This window comes from Mus musculus, chromosome 5 (assembly GCF_000001635.26).
Source record: "Mus musculus strain C57BL/6J chromosome 5, GRCm38.p6 C57BL/6J".
NCBI lineage: Eukaryota > Metazoa > Chordata > Mammalia > Rodentia > Muridae > Mus > Mus musculus.
Genome location: NC_000071.6, coordinates 130288662 through 130306446, shown reverse-complemented (window position 1 = coordinate 130306446; position 17785 = coordinate 130288662). Strand labels below are relative to the sequence as shown.

At 47.4% G+C, this 17785-nt stretch overlaps 1 protein-coding gene across 4 annotated transcripts in view; it reads right to left on the bottom strand.

The window, feature by feature from the left end:
* The window catches only part of Tyw1 (tRNA-yW synthesizing protein 1 homolog (S. cerevisiae)), an 85997-nt gene that overhangs the window by 35122 nt on the left and 33090 nt on the right, over window positions 1–17785 (bottom strand). For all 4 annotated transcript variants that reach the window (NR_153350.1, XM_006504331.3, XM_017320584.2 and 1 more), the window contains 3 exons: window positions 17485–17594; window positions 9646–9823; window positions 6408–6543 (listed from right to left, as the gene is read on the bottom strand). Coding sequence is in view for 3 of the 4 variants with exons in the window: in XM_006504331.3 (XP_006504394.1) it covers window positions 6408–6543; window positions 9646–9823; window positions 17485–17594 (424 nt within the window). In the remaining variant the exon portion in view is untranslated. The remainder of the gene's footprint in view (window positions 1–6407; window positions 6544–9645; window positions 9824–17484; window positions 17595–17785) is intronic.

Below are 17785 nucleotides of genomic sequence, written 5' to 3'. Positions count from 1 at the left end.
GTTTGAGGCCAGCCTGGTCTACAGAGTGCGTTCCAGGACAGCCAGGACTACACAGAAAAACCCCGTCTTGAAAAACCAAACCAACCAAACAAACAAACAACAACAAAACCAAACTAAAAACAAACATGATGACATATATCTTTAATCCCAGCACCTGGGAGGTAGAGGCAGGGGATCTCCATTAAGTTTGAGGCCAGCCTGGTCAATAAAGCCTGTTCCAAGCCAACCAGGGCTACATGGTCAGACCACATCTCAATAAGTGAATGAATGAATGAATGAATGAATGAATGAATGAATGAATGAAGAGATGGCTTAGCAGTTTGCTGCTCTTACAGAGGACCCAGGTTTGATTCCCAGCACCCACTTGGGAGCTCACAACTGTCTATAACTCCTGTTCCAGATGATCTGACGCCCTCTTCTGGTCTCTCTGGGCCCTTTCATGCACATAGTACACAGACATAAGGAAAAACACTCATACATATAAAATAAAAATTAGTATTTTCAGTAACAACCTTGTGTATTTCCAATACTTAAGTTTCTTCTCCCCCCGCCCTTAAATGAATTGAATCCCTCTTTCCTTTTGATTATTTGTGTGTGTAGGGGGTAGCAATCGGCATACAGTTGCATATGTACATGTGTGTGCTCATCTGTATACATGAAAGCAGAGACTAGAAAATGTTCTTGGGGGCCATTTCTCCGGTGCTGTCTCCCTTGGGTTGGAGGAGGGGGCTAGTGCACATGAGGCCAGCACCCATCAAGGCCAGAAGAGAGAATAGGATGTCTGGAGCTGTGAGCCAATGATGTAGGTGCTATGCTACGACCTACTGGGGTCCTCTGGAAGAGCAGCAAGTGATTGAGTGCTCGGCTACCTCTCCAGCTCACACTGTATTTTTTGAGACAGACTTCTCAATGGACGGCCTGGAGTTCTGCAAGTGAGCTAAGCTGGCTGGCCACTGAGCCCCAGGGATCCACCCATATCCATTTCCCCAGTGCTGGCATTCTAAGAACATGCCACTGTGCCTAGATTTTATGAGGCGCTGGGGATCCACAAGTAGCCTTCACACTTGCTCAACAGGCACTGACCACCCCTCTCTATCACCTCTCCTTCCTCATCTCCCTAGCTCTTTGCTCCCTGCCCTCACGGCTGTTGCTTACTAATTCCCTGGTGGTAAACGGCAAACCATCCTCAGCCCCCAAGCCTCCTTCCTCCATCTAAGCCGTCTGCTTGAGCTACGGGCTGCACACAGCAAGCCACCCAGCTAAAAAGGCACATTTTCCTGGCTCCCCCAAGCAGAGTGTGGCTAAGGAACTCCAGGTCCAGGGGCTCTGACGCCCTTTCCTGGCCTCAGTACAGTCACACACACATACCAACGTACAGACAGAACATAGATGATTAAAAACAATACATCTTCAGAAGGTGCTGGATTCAGCAATGGCAAGGGAGAAAAGAAGAACTGGAGACCACACACAAAGCCCCTGGCTCACCTACAGGGACACACCATCTCACACATATCGTCTGTGTGGAATCCGGCCCTGCAGCTAACCTGAACGCCAGTGGCACCGTCAGCTTAGATCTGGATCTGGCTAGCTATGTGGGGTGCTTATTCTCGCTATTTTACAATTGTCGGTAACCGCAGCTTCAGTTTTGTTAGCCTTACCGATGATTAAGAACTCTCGCTGCTTTCCCATCCTGTTCACAGGGCAGCTCTCAACTGCCTGTCGCTCCAGCTCCAGGGAGCCCAATGCCCTCTACTGGACTCCTCAGACACCTGCACTCAGGAGGGATACAGTCACACAAAGACACACATAAATAATTTTTTTTAATTATTTTTAAGTTGACTTTCTGAAATGCAAGGGCTTGGAACTTTGCTTGTTGCTGCTTTTTTAGGTCTTGCCAATAAGAAACCATGCCGGCTAGTTTACCACCTACAAATGATGATCTCTCCCTCTCTGTGCTGCCAGAGAACAGAGACCTCCACTGCCTTGTCTACTGCTGCCAAAGATTATCCTTACCAGGTCTGGAGCACTCAGTGAGCACTTGCCAGGGGAAGGGGCTGGAGTATTAGCATTTGTTGATGGATGGGTATGCAGAGCCTCATACAGCTCTGACAGGGCATCAGATGGGGCTGGAGGAGTAGCTCGGTGGCAGAGCGTGTGCTCAGCATGTGTGAGGTCCTGAGTTCAACCTCCATCATCAAGAAAAACAAAAACAAAAAAAATACACAGGAAAAAAAATCTATAAATGTTAGAAGGCAGTGGCCCATTTTTACCAGGTACTAATAGAACATGACTCTATCATAAGAAAAACAATTTGGGAAAAAGCATATACATGCACGCACCCACGGGCGCACACACACATACACATACACATTATAATTACAGCAATATATGCACCCCAAACCCAAGTTTACGTGACGTTCAGCGTGCCCAAGGCCAGCATTCATTACATGCGACCCTGACAATTGGAAAAATTAAAATGGGTCATATATCAACTAAAGTCTTCCGAAGAACTTCTTAAAGCTGAGATGAGTGCCTGTACATGAACTACCTCTGGCACAGATCTGTACATGTAAAACAACGCTTCCAGGCCTAACACCAAAAATAAAGGTCAGCAGCAGCTGCCTGGCAGAGAATGGCAGCCTCTGTGCCAGCACCAACCAAGAAGCCTCTTTTACGGTGATGCCTAGTAACCTGGCCACACCAAATTCAACGGACTCTGGTGCTCCACCAACCGTATCTGCAAGGCCATTCATTTCCTGCACACAGTTTGCAGAAAATCAACATAAATTTTGCCCTTGCAAACATCCACTGAAAACACTGGGTTGAATGATCTGTATGCAAAGTCAAGTTTGGACATTAAACTCGTGTGCCGACTGGAATACCAACAACCTCCAGGAAGAGGATCTGCAGGGAGCTGCCTGGATTTGGAAGGCATTTGGAAGATATATGGATGCTAATATTCTTTATATGGTATGTAAGCCAGAAGTCAAAGGAGGTGCATATAAAACTCTATTACCTTGTGGATAGACAGATCTTGAAAAACATTTCTCATTTTTAGATAGTTGCCAAATTGCCACTGCTGTTCAAGCCCCAATCTTCTCCGGCCTGACCTCAATATACAACTAGCTTTGAGAAAAAAACAGTTTACAAACCAAAAAAGAAAAGTATTGTTTCCTGGAAATCACCCTCTGTTCTGTGTATTTATAGTCATCTGGCTCATCGAGATGTAGAAATTTCTGGAATCAATTTTGCAGTAATACAAAAACAGCCATCATAAAACTTCAGCAAACTTCCAGAGACGAATAACAATTACACAATTTGGCCAGCTTGTGTTGGGGGCTTCAGATGGGGGGCTGCTTTGTTGTGAGACACAGTCTCAGTAAGTAGCCCGGGTGAGAGAGGCGTGAACGGGAGCAGGTGATCTCAAAGCTGACAGGGAGTGCAGAGAGAGAGAGACACACAGAGAGACAGAGACAGAGAGAGACAGAGAGGGAGAGGGAAATGCGCACACAGAAAAGGCTGAGCAGGTCACAGGTCCAAGGGCTCATATCCTATGGCCTAATTCCTCCAAACAGGCCCCACCTTCTGTGTCTCATAACCACCAATGCCACCACCATTAGGTTAGAGCCCTCACTGACCCAGCCAGCACTGCCTGGCATTTTACCTCTTCCTTCTTCTCTTGAAAGTCTCTCAATCCTATCAAGCTGACACCCAGGATTATCCATCATGGGGCTAGAGATGTGGCTCAGTGATTAAGACCACTTGCAGAGACCTGAGTTCAGTTCCCAGCACCCATGTCAGGCAGCTCACAACCGCCTTTAATTCCAGCTCCAGCAGATCTGATGACCTCTCCTGATCTCTCTCTCTCTGTGTGTGTGTGTGTGTGTGTGTGTGTGTGTGTGTGTGTGTGCGCGCGCACACACACACACACAAAATATTTTTAAAAATATTACAGGCCATTAAATCCCAGCATTTGGGAGGCAGAAGCAGGCAGATCTCTGAGTTCGAAGCCACCTAGTCTACAGAACAAATTCCAGTACAGCTAGAGCTACAAAGAGAAACTCTGTCTCAAAAGAACAAACAATACAAAATTAATATATACCATTTCTTTATTCGCTTCTTTCTGGTTCTCTCTATTCACCCCCAATTTCAATATTCAGCCTGTAACACTTTCACAGTCAGAGAAGGGAAGGTCAACTATTAAATGTTAAGTGTGAATTATGGGCCACGTGCAAACACTGGCTTGTTTAAATAGTAGACACAAGGTTGGAAAGAAGCCTGAAGTCCTTAAAATGCTTCTACAAGCAGGAAGACCCGAGTGTGATCCCAGAACGAGCACACACTGCGTGCTGGCTGTGATGATGTGTGATGGAACCCTAGTGTCACAGAGGCAGAGCCAGGCTCACTGGCTAGACACCCTAAACCAATCCGCATCTCAGGCCACTGAGACCCTGTCTCAAAATAAGGTGGGTGGCACCTGAGGAATGACACCTAAGGTTGAGCTCTGACCTAAACGCACACAAACACAAATATTAACTAGAACACCCCACTCATATCAAAAGCAGCCCCACCCTCCCACCCCCCAGCCCCCCCACCTCCGCCCTTAACAAGTAACATAGCTCCAGGTTATCAGGCCACCAAGTCATGCTGCTTTCTGTTTGCTTTTGGGTTTGGAGGCGGTGGGGTTTGTTTTGTTTGTTTTGTAAGGACAGGGTCTCTTCATGTTTCCCTGGCTGCCCTTATACTTGAGATCTAAAATTCAGGGCCAAAGGACTCACCGAGTGTGGATGTGGTCTCAGCTTCAGTTCCTAAGTACCACAGTGAAAACAGGAAAACGAGTACACACAGGGACAACGATTTCCATTACAACTTTTTTTCTAAAGATTTGTTTTACTATTTATGTACATGTATGTAAATAAAGTATGACTGTGTGTGTGTGTGTGTGTGTGTGTGTGTGTGTGTGCGTGTACATACAAATACAGGTGCCCATAGGACCCAGGAGAGAGAACCAGACCTCCTGTAACTAGAGTTACCGTGGTTGTGAGCCTCCTGACACAGATGCTGGGAACGAACTCACATCTTCTGTTAGAGCAAGTATAGGCTGTTAACCACTGACCCACCTCCCCAGCCCAAGACATTCAGTTCAGATGCTCTAACTTAAATAGTTCTTATATATTACTCACATGCTACCTGTGTGCTCACACTCAGTTACTTCTGAGCTCACATGCTTGATTCTTGAAATTTCTGAAAATGAACTTTATACTGAAACCTCGATTCTCTGCTGACATCCCAGATAGGCGTGCTGCAGGCTGCTGCCCAGCACACTGTACTATGAACCTTGTGAAAATGTTCCTCTCTTTAAATGCATGACCATCGAGGACACCAAAAGGGACAGAAAGCCAGCACACTCAAGAGAACCCTGGTAAGGTAATACCTACGTGAGAAATGCTCCCTGCTCCTCAAAAACCTGAAAGTCAGTAAGTAAGCCAGGAAGCCAGAAAGAGGGCTTCAGGGGTAAAATTGCCTGACATGAGTAACAGAGACCTCAGTCTCAAAACCCGGTGACAATCCCAGCACTCCTACAACAGGAGAGGTGGAGACAGGAGAATCGCCGGAAACAGGACAGGTGAGCTAGCCTGGACTACCCAATAGCAGAAGCAATAAGAGAAATCCTTCCTCAACCAAGTGGAAGGAGAAAACCAATCCCAAATGTTGTCTGTACACATATGATATGTGCATACATATATACCATACTCTGCCCCGCCCCAATAATAAAAAAAATGAAAAAAAACAAAAACAAAAAACAAATTTGGGGCTAGGTAGTGATGGCGCATGCCTTTAATGCCAGCACTTGGAAGGCAGAGGCAGGCGGATTTCTGAATTGGAGGCCAGCCTGGTCTACAGAGTGAGTTCCAGGACAGTCAGGGTTACACAGAGAAACCCTGTCTCTCAAAACAAAAGAAACCCTGAAGATACGGAACAGGAGATGGCTCAGCAGTTAACAGCATCTGCTGCTCTTGCCCAAGACACAAGTGTGGCTTCCAGCATCCACACGGGGAGGTTCCCAACTGCCTGGGACCTCTTGTTCCGTGCCCTCCTCTGGCCACTGAAGAGAGCTCTCAGTGAGCTGGAGCACTAGTTGCTCTCAAAGAGGCCCAGGGTTCAGTTTCTACTACCCACACAGCCACAGTCTTCTGACCCCCAGAGGTAGTAGGCATGCACACAGTACACATGCAGGCAACACACACACACACACACACACACACACACAGAAATCTTAAAAAAAAAAATTAAAGAAAAATTAAAAGAAAAAAGGATTTCATCTTTCTGCATTTAAAGAAAAATGAAGTACACAGGCTCTGTTCATTCTTGTTTACTTATTTTTGGGATAGTGTTACAATTCCTACCTTTGCAGATAAGGCTTTCAAACTGTCTAGGAAGCGCTGCCAGAAATCCTTGAAGAGCGGGCGGTCGATCTTCTTCAGGCCGTCTCTGGTGCTGGCGTCCACGCTCACGTAGAGCTGAGTAACTGGTGTGAGCTTCCTTGGGAATGGAAAGAGAAAGAAAATGGAAAAATGATGCCTACGTCAGGAATTCCACCGTATGAAATGTATAGTCTGGAAGAGATGACACAACACTACACTGGTCTGGAAGTATCCACTCTGCCCACCTATCCAAAGCAACCATTCTGTTTTCTTTTGGACAGAGCCAGAAATGGAAGCCAAGGCCATGTGCAGTGAGGAATAGCACTCTGCCACTGCGCTACAGCCCCAGTCCACGATGACGATGATTTTATAATGCGACACAACAAGAAGTCTCTGGTTATTTTTAAATGCCTAGACGTGAAGGCTAATAAACTGAAAACATTAATTATCTGAAACCGGCCCATCAGCTCTGCCATGCAGTCTAATGCAGGTGGAAACCCAGAGCTGTGAAGTGAAGTGGAAATTTAAAGGTTCTCGGAAAATCCGTTGTGCTGGACAGTGTTTTTCTGGCGCAAACAATGGAAGGTATTTTTCCTGAAGCGGACACAAATGAAAGGATGTTTTGCTAGCGCAAGCACATGAAAGGACACATGATGAAGGATTCCTCACTAACCAACACGTGTATTGGTTTGCCTTACACATGCTGTTGAGTTCCATTTGTCATGATGCCATGCTGGTGTGCTGATGGCTTCTTGCCCCTTCCTCAAACTTGGGCCAATTGGCAGAGCAATGTCAGCTGAGGCAGACTCACATGGAGTTCTGCTAAGACAGACTCTCATACTGAGGCAAGACCCATGGGGGACATGTGATGTTTGGAGGGAGGATAAATAGGACTCAGTGGACCGTGAGAGGGGCTCGCTTTGCAACACTTCTTGGTCTAGCGTCTTCACTGATCTTTGCTTCACTGAAAGAGACACAGCAAAGAACTCCTGGTGTCCCTGCCAATCCTGGTCCCTCCTGCTGATTTGGCTGAGGCCTAGCTGTTCCTACTAGGTCTTGCCACCACTACTGCTACTGCTATCCCGAGACTACCAAACTGGACTGTTTGTATATTCCTGAAGTTTGCAAGTGGACCAAGCTACCGGTGCTGACCTATAAACTGAACTGCTAATTTCCTGACAACACAGATGGGATTTGCTTCAAAGGACAATTTCTAAACAGGTTCATTTCCCCCTAACCTAATAACCTTTCTTTTCCACTACCTCTAATGGGTGATGGACTAGAAGGAAGGTTAAAGCATTTAAGAACCATTATTAAAATCAGGGTTGAGAAAAATTAAAAACTACAGTGTAGTGTCTGGATCAATGGGTCACCGATATCCTCAGGTCACTGGAGGAACCTCCAAAGGACAGGAAACAGGACCCAGCCCATGTACCTTAATGCAGAGAGCACAGAGCCACACCCATGCGTCAGAAGGAGAAATGGGTTCAAGTCTGCTTCCCCTAGGTAAAGGATGACTGGCTGAAAAGATAGGAGAGTGTGTGTGTGTGTGTGTGTGTGTGTGTGTGTGTGTGTGTGTGTGTGTGTGTGTGTACATGTGTGTGTGTTGCTCTTGTTTTGTTTTTCTGAGTCTAGCTCTCACCATGTTGCCCAGGTTGATCTAAAACTTGCTATATAGAAACTGCCTCTAACTCACCATCCTCCTGCCTTAGGCTTCTCAGTGCTGGGATTACAGATATTTAATCACATCCAATTTCTACTGGGAATCTTAATCAACACCATGGGGTCCTCTAAGATGACTTGGTGGGTACAAGTACTAGCTTCCAAGCCTGATGACCTACGTTTTGTCCCCACAACCCACATGGTAGAAGAGAACTGTCTGGAAAGTTGTCCTCTGTGGAGATCACAGGCGTGGCATGGCAAACACATACAAAGAAACACACAAAATACAATTTCATCTTTTTTAAGTCTTTTTAATCCCAGTGCTGCCAGCCTGGGCTTCAAAGTGAGACCCCCGCTCCCCGCTTCAAAAACCAAAGAAAGCAAAGACGACTGTGCTGAAGGCTACTGCATATCTAGGGTGGCCTCAGACACCCAGTGCTTGGTCATAACCCTTCCTGATCAGAGCAGAGTCTGGCCTGACCTTTCTCCTGTGTGCATAGCCACTTAGCAGCAATTCTCAAAGGTCAGACATACCGAACAAGCATCCACTGCCCACGGCTGACACCGTGTTAAGTGTCTGAGATACAGGTTCAAGGAAGTCTCCAGCTCTCACTCCAGAAGCAGTCAAAGAAGAAAGAATGTCTCTAGGAATGACAGCGCTCACTCTAAAAGGCTAGGTAGCAGCAAGGGACCCTGAAGACATCTCCTAGGGCCTAGGGATCATATTTCTGCCTAGACATGGCCCCTGTAACAAAGACAGGTCACAAGGCTCCCAGCCTGACCCCCTCCCTCTACCTCTACATATAATATGTCAATAAAGAAGTCTGTGGGGAGATGGCTCCACAATTAAGAGCACTTGCTGCTCTTGCAGAGGACCTGAGGTGGTTCCCAGAACCTACAGCAAATGGCTCATAACCGCCCATAACCGCCAATACCCTCTTCTGGCCTCTGAGGATGCCTCGGCATACATGGTATATATAGGAATACACAGACACATATATACATAAAATCTAAATCTTTTTAAAGAATTCTACACCACAGCTGGGCAGTGGTAGTGCACGCTTTTAATCCCAGCACTCGGGAGGCAGAGGCAGGCGGATTTCTGAGTTCAAGGCCAGCGCCTGATCTACAGAGTGAATTCCAGGACAACCAGGGCTACACAGAGAAACCCTGTCTCGGGGTTAAAAAAAAAAAAGAAAAAAGAAAAAGCTACACTGTAACTCCTGTGTCTGAGAACTCCATCACTATTTAGAATGATGGAGAAGGAGACTACTTTGGAATACAACCTTAAACCCAACCCTCCCTCACTGTCATAAAGTCCAGAGGCTGTGTGGACACCATGACGACACAGTCTAGCTTTAGATTTCTGAGTGAAGTATGATCACACAGGGCGAGTAGGATCATTCTGCAGGCAAAGGCAAGCCTGGACCTGAGTTTAGTCCCCAGGACCCAGGTGGCGGCCAGCCTCAGCTCAACAGTGACATCTGGACCAGGGTCAGGCCAGCCGTCCACTCTTCGCTGTCTTGTCTGTAAGACAATAATGACGCTGCCACCTTACCTGATCTCCTCAGGGAACTGCGCATTGGTGACAAGGAAGCTGGAGATGCCGTGCTGGTGGAGCAGCTTCAAAAGCCTGTTGATTTCTGGGTACATGATCGGCTCACCCACGAGTGACAGCGCACAGTGCTTGACCTCCATCCCCTCTTCAAAGCGCTCCGCCTTGAGGCCTGGCACGCCTGAGAGAGCAGTGGTGAAAGTCAGAGCAGGCACAAACCCGGAGAGCATGGCTTCCATGACTACTAATGATGCTTTGATTTCAGAGGGAAAACCCTGTTTTTATCACTTAAACAGGAGCTCAACCTGTGGCTCAAACAGGCTCGAAACTCTTAGTAATCCTCCTGTTTCAGCGCACACACACACACACACACACACACACACACACACACACACACACGCCATTGCTGAGATTACTGGAGTGGACCACCACACCCACCTTAAAACCCAATTCTCTTCTTTTTAAAAAAATGTTTTCATTTTGTGGGTGTCTGCATGCACCACATTCGTGCAGTGCCCCAGGAGACCAGGAGAGGGCATCCACTCACCTGGAACTGAAGCTAATGGCTAGTGAGCTGCTGCCCTGTGGGTGCTGGGGACAGATCCCACTTCCTCTCCAAGAGCAGCAAGCGCTCTGAACCACTCGGGCATCTCTTTAGCCCTGGAACTTGAATGTGGGGCTGAAGGGATAGTCTAGTGGGTGAAAGCTCTTGCTTTCACAACTAATTAAGGACCTGGGTTCAAAGGGAGTAGACACAGGATGATTGATGGGGACTGTGAGAGACCCTGTCTAAAAGAATGAGGGAGGGGCAGTTATAGAGCAAGACACCCAGTATCCTGCTTTGAACTTTCCTTGAGAGCCCATGCACGCTCGTGCACACCCCTACCCCCAGACTGTGAATATAGTATCTACCTCAAAGAATTTTTGTTAGGATTAAATTAAAAAAAAAAAATAAATAAAGACTTCCACGACACTCAGGAGGCGACAGCAGTTCGACCTCTGTGAGTTCAAAGCCAGCCTGGTCTACTTAGTAAAGACCCAGTCTCAAAAATAACTAATTGTTTTCCTCTGAGACCCTTTCACTACGAACTAGCTATTATAATAATACCTTGGTCCTGGCTTACTGAACATCACAATCAGCTGCATATTAGATGGAAAAGTGGCTCAGACAATAAAACACTCGCTAACGAGCATGAGGACCTGAGTTTGATTCTCGGGATCCTTGTTAAAAAAAAAAAAGCCAGGTAAACTGGACCAAGCCTTTAATCCCAGTACTCAGAAGGCAGGGGCAGGTAGATCTCTGTGAGTTCAAGGCCAGTCTGGTCAACATAGCACATTCCAGAGCAGCCAGGGCTACATAGTGAGACCCTGTCGCAAAAACGACAAATTGTGGGTAGTGGCTCCTCAGGTACCTTAGGGAGGCAGAGACAGTCAAGTGCCTAGAGTTCGGTGTTGGGCAGCCTACTTGGGAAGTTCCAGGGACTGATAGACCCTGTCTCAAAACCAACAAAAAAAACCAACCAACCAACCAACCCAGGATGGGCAGGACCTGAGGAAAGACAACCAAGCTGTGGACAGGCAGTGGGAGCGAGCTGCTGGGCATCAGTGGGCAGGTGCTACTGGCCAGGGGGAATGATATTGGGAGACCCACATAACCGACCCCACCCGGCTCCTGAAAGACTTTCAGGCTCCTTCCAACAACCAAACACACACACACACACACACACACACACACACACACACACACACACACACACACACACAGAGTAATGTCACTATCGCCCCAACAAAAACAAAGAACTTAAAACATACTTGGAAATATAAATATGCAAGTAAACCGCCCCCACCCCCATCTGAAGACCAGGAAGCAGATTAAAATTCCAAAAACGACAGATGCCATCTTTTGTGTGCCTGACACTTAGCATGTGCATTTCCCATCAGTATTTCTCAGTGAGTTTTCCTTGCGTTATCGAAATCTAAGATTTAACTCAAATCCAAGTTTTAAATAAAGCTTGATCCTTAAACTCAGTCTGTGTTGCCAAGACAACCTAGCGCTCTGCCTAACAGTCCTGGTTAGCTTTAAATTCCCCAAGAGCAGCAGAAGAGGGGTGGGTTTACCCTGAACTGCAAAATCAGCCTCCAACTCTGAATATGGGACAAGGGTACGTTGGCTAGACCTGGGGGTTAGGGGCAGAGGCACTGGACTCAACTTCTGACTCTACTATGGAGTTAGTCTGGCATCCATAGGCAGGCCCCAGCCTTTTCCTCCCCTAATGTTTAACATGATAAGCAGAAAAGGAGACCGTGAGCAAGAATTAAATTAGGGGCTGGGGATGTGGCTCCGTTGGCCAAGTGCTTGCCTCGAAGGCAGAGGGGTGCATTTCTGTAACCCCAGCATTCAGGAGGAGGAAGCAGAGGAAACACAAGTCTAAGGTTATCCTCAGCTACATGCTGAGTGGGGGGCCAGCTTGGGCTACCTAAGACTTTGAAACAACCCCATCTCCTTACCCCTGCATGCACGCACAGATAAAAATAAACAAATAAGCAAAAATGAAGGCTTGCTGGTGACACAGAGTAAGACGGTGACCATGGAGGGGACTGGGGACGCAGCTGGTGTGAAGTGGGCTCCAGCTGAGGCCATCTGGAAGGAATCACTGGCATGGTGTTTTGCTGACTGGATATGTGCATGGGAGAATAAGGTGTCCCAGAGAAGCCTTGAGTGTGTGGCCTGAGCAATAGAGCTCTAAACAGCAGAGACAAAACAAGCAACGAACCCAACAGAACAACCAACAGGAACCCCTGCGGGGAGGATGCAGCAGGAAAAGTACAGAGGGGATTCAAAGTCAGACAAGAAGCTGAACTGTCCGTCAGACAGCTAAACGAATGTGCAACGCTCAAATGTGGGTTCTAGAGAGACAGCTTCAGGAATCGACACACAGAGAGACACACATGCACCAGCACACGCATACAATCCAATTCACAAGCTCTTAACCCTTTCGAGTTTTCCTGGTTTCACTGTTACTAAGCAACTTCAGGGCCGTTTCCCTCATCCTGGGCAGCTTCCTCCCTCTGATTCATCAGCACAACAGCCATCAGACAGACTAAGGAGCAAACTTTACCTCACAGACAGATGCCAAAGATGCAGAGCTGGGGGTTTAGCCTGACATTGAGTAAACCATGACACAAACATGATGAATGATGCACTAATCCACATATAACATCCTTATTTCTTTTTTGTTGCTTGAGGCGAGGTCTCCCTGTGAAATCTAAGATGGCTTCAAACTATGTAGCCTAGTATATGCTAGAACCTACCCTGCCTCAGTCTCCTGAGTACCAGGACTGTAGGTGAGCCTCACCATGCCTGGCTCAAGGGTCTCCACATCTGAAGCCGGGGCTAAATCAAATATGAGACGTTCTTTTATTCTCATAATGATACAGGTCCGCAGCTGAGTGACAGCAAGACATATGTCTGATGGAGACTTCACAGTGCTAGGTGTGTGTATGTTTGTATTGGTGAATGTGCATGGCCAGTGTAGACACCAGAGGAAAACCTCTTTCTTCCTCAGGCACCATCCATCTTGTTGAATCCTCTTGTCAGCCTGTAGACCACCAAGAAGGCAAAGCTGGCTGGCAGGGAGCCCCGGGGATCCATCTGCCGCTGTCTTCCCAGCATGTGTATGCCACCATGCCCAGATCTCTTAAATGGGTTCTGGAAACTGAACTTAGGTCCTCAAGCTTATCCAACCTCAGGGTTTGGTTTCGTCATCCCCTCACCCTTTCTTTGAACCTTAAGCCAGGTTCAGAGAACAGGGGCTGGAGAGATGGCTCAGAGGTTGAGAATGTGTGCTGCTCTCTCGGAGAAACTGGGTTTGCTCTGAGCAGCCACATAGCAGCTTAAAACCCTTTGTGACTCCAGTTCCAGGAGACCTGATGCTCTTTTCTGGCCTTGGTGGGCACCAGGCATGCACATGGTGCACATACATCCATGCAGGCAAAACACTCATACTCCTAAGGGAAAGGAAAGAAAAAGCAAACAAGCCACGGGTGTTTCCGCACCGTGTCACTTTCTGACACAGCCTGTGGCAAGCCATTTGTGTGTCTGCTCTAAGGAAGAACAGAAATGAACAGAAACGAACAGAAATGCTAGCAACAAATGTCGATTTCATTTACATCTTCAAGACCCATGACATTCTTAACAATGCAGTCGCCCCTTGGTGCCTCAGGACTGATCCTCTGAGATTGTGTGTGCCTGCCAGGGTGGTGGTAGGGGAGGGGAGGCAGAGTATAATTTGAAAAGATGCTGAGTTGCATTGAAGTTCTGACCTACTTCTGATCATCAATACGTAGCTAATTGTGCTTGTGTATAAAGGAGATATTGTGAGAAGAAAGCTATCTTAATGACTGGGTGAAAGAGACAATGATTGCCCACTGAACTGAGAGCAGAGTTTGGAACAAGGAAATCAGAGAATATCTTCAAACCCTGCTCTAGGCTGGGCAGTATGCTAATGTTAGAAAACCAGAGACAACGGGCAACAAGACCCATGGTCCATCCGGTCCTCAAAAGTAGAGTACTGAGATGAGCGAGTCATACCATGGAAAGCATGGTGCCTTCCTGGCAGGGTGGGGAGGCACTCTAGAGGACAAAGGACATTCTTTTCCTTGTTGGTTGGTGGATTTTGATTTGGGGGGGGGGGTGTTTTGTTTTATTTTGTTTTGTTTGAGAAGGAGACACATGTAGCCCAGGCTGCCCTTGAATTTATTATGCACCCAAGGATGACCTAGAACTCCTGATCCTACTGCCTTCTCCTTCCCAAGTGCTCGGATTACAAGGTGCACCACCATGCCTGGTTTATGTGGTCTAGGGATAGAGCCCAGGGCTTCACGAACATGCCAGGCAAGCGCTCTCTGCTTTAACCACACCCTCAGGCTGACAGTCACTGAAGTTAAAGGATGCCCCTCTAAAGGCAAGCCAGGGTGGAGATGCCCGATGCAGCAGCTAAGAGGAAAGGGGCTTCAAGAATGGATGGACATACATGTACTTTGCAATTTACGAGGAGAAGGACAAGACGGGGGGGGGGGGGGGGGCGAGGGAAGGGAAGGGAGGGGAAGAAGAGGCAAAGAAGAACTAGAACTGTTTCTAAGCATTTCGGTTACAACATACAAATACCGAAGTCTTCTATATGTCTAAATGACACTGATAGATGCCCCCCTTTATCTCTTTCTCTGTCCCTGTGACCTCTTTTTTCAGTTTTATAAAACAGGGTCTCAAGCTCACCATCCTCTGCCAGTCTCCTGCTGGGATGATGGCAGTACACACAGACACCCAACCAATGAATCTATTCTGATGCCTCCAGTTAACTTCATGATATCATTGACCTTAGGAAAGAGCTGCGTCTGAAACCTTGGGAAGGGGGTGGGGTTTCTAGAGCCACCTTCTTAGTGGGCTCCAACCATGCAGGACAATGCAGCAGTGCGCACAGTAAGTCACTACATAAAACCATCATATCGCAAGCTCATGCCATCTGCCTACAGCAGGCTTTCAGTTGTGCACCCAAGGTCAGCAGTGCAGATTCCTGGAATCCTGTGAGAAACACACATTTGCCAGCCATGGTGGCCCACACCTGTCACCCCAGGCCTCAGGAGGCTGAAGCAGGAGGAGCAGTTCAAGGCCAGCCCGAGCTACACATCGAGACCCTCATCTCAAAAAAGAAAAAGAAAAGAAAGCAAGCAGAACGAGGAAAGACAAGGACTGTACATTCACAGGCCTCGGCTCGCTAGACTTCCTCTCCGGGAAGGAGCAGCAGTTGGTGTCTGAGCAGCCGCAGATGGTTCTGACTCACAGTAAAGTCTGGGGCCAGAGCTCCCAGTGGAGCCAAATCCGTGTAAGCATTGGGCAGAACTGAACTGGAAAGCTCGAAAATGAAGGACGGGGTTTCTGCTGCCTCACTGTGGGCCACGGGAAGGCATTTTATTAAGAGCACCGCACTTCTCATGGGGCAGTCATTCATAAAACCTTTTATAAATGGTTACTAAGGAGGCAACTCCACCTCACTAACCACTTGATTTTTGGTTTGGTTTGCTCATACATACATACATACATACACACACACACACACACACACACACACACATATACCTACATACATATTACCATTTTGATTTTTTAGGCAAGGACTCCCTATGTAGACCAGCCTGGCCTTTAAATTCAGAGATCCACCTGCCTCTGCCTCCTGAGTGCTGGGATTTAAGGTTTGAGCCCCCACATCTACCTTACTTATATCTTTAATTATGAGTATGGTGTGTGTCTGGGAGAGAAGGGGTATGTGCACATGAGTGTAGTGCCTGCAGAGGCCAGAAGAGGGCGCAGATCCCCAGAGCTGTGGAGATGGGGTTGTAAGCCACCTGAAGTGAGGGCTAGGAATAGAACTTTAGTAGCACACTCTAAACTGCTGAGCCCATCTCTCTACAGACCGAAGCCTCAGGTCCGTTCACAAAGCCACCTCATGCTTTCCAAGAAGCAACAGTAAAAGCGTTTAGGAATGACGGCTAGACGTCTCCAGGAGAAACTTACAAACTCAGTGCACCTCACACCAGGTGCTAAGCTTTGGCTGGCATTCTTTTTTTTTTTTTTTTTTTTTTTTTTGGTTTTTTGAGACAGGGTTTCTCTGTGTAGCCCTGGCTGTCCTGGGACTCACTCTGTAGACCAGGCTGGCCTTGAACTCAGAAATCCGCCTGCCTCTGCCTCCCAAGTGCTGGGATTTAAGGCGTGTGCCACCACTGCCCGGCCTTTGGCTGGCATTCTTAATTCTTCCACCTAGTGGAAACATACAAGCTAAAAGGGACACAGGGAGATGCACAGTGGTGCAAGAGGCATGGAGGTCCCTGTGTTCATAGATAAGCACGGGAACAACCAGGAAGGTTAAACACACAGCTGTCTCTTCAAAGGGGGTCATTGTTAACCTGTTTTCCTCCCAGAAGGTTGGGAACAGATGTGGTTAATAGCCTGGTGACCTCTGTGTCACCTTGTGGCCACACTGGCTCCTCCCCAGACCCATCTCATGAGCCTGGTTCCTCAGCTAATCTACAGACTCCGTCTTTATAGACGACGTCACCTGCACTTTACTAAGTTCCCATATCGCACTTCTGCAGCTCTCTTGTACGCACAGCAATGAGCTAATTATCACCAGGAAATGCTTTCTTCCAAACTGTGCTGTGCTTAAATTTGCCTAAAATAAACTACTTGGGGTCTGACTCTCTTAAGTTTGAACCAACATCACTACTGCGTCGCTCTGAGCCAAACTGCCTTGTCTCTCTCATAGATCCCCTCTGCCGGCCATCTTTGGGAAGTTAGTTATGTCAAATGATGTTCTGCAGGGACACACAGGTAAAAGAATGTCTTGCAAAAGCAAACACGTAAAAAGCTGTTTTCCTGAAGCAGACACAGGTGAAAGGATGTTTGGATATAGCAAAGACGTGAAAGGACCCCAGGTGAAGGAGTACAAATATGACCCCACAGACAATGGAGATGAGCACTGAGCATTGGTTTGGTTCGCCTTCCCTAGCGTTGTTGAGCTCAACTTGTGCTAACGATGCCATTGAGAGAACCTGGCCCAAGAACTGCTCTCGAGGTTCCTGCAGTGACTTGCAGCTTCACCTGCAAGGTGAACTTATCCACAGGATAAGAGCAGATACGCACTTGTAATGCCAGTACACTAGAGAAAGAGGCACGAGAATCAGAAGCCCAAGGTCATCCTCCACTACAAGGCAAGTTCAAGGCCAGCCTGAGATAAGACCTTGTCTCATAACAAGGCAAATAAACTAAAGAAACAAGCAGGAAAATACCTTTGAACTGTTTAATCATGTTCTGATGGTTCTCAATGGCTTCCTTCAAGATCAATTCTGGCTGGTCCATCTTCCACCGCCACTCAGTGCCCACAGGATTGGTATGGTGCCTGTAAACACAGTACAAAGTACTAAGGCCTTCTGTTATGACATCCCAGAGTCTACAGTGACTGTCCCAGCAAAACTCCACTGTTCAGAGGACAGTCCCTACTTGAGTCATGGCACATGGCAGAGGCGGGTGGGGAAGGCCTTTAGCAGTCTGCCTGGCTCTCGGCTCAGAGTCAATCAACTCCAGGTATAG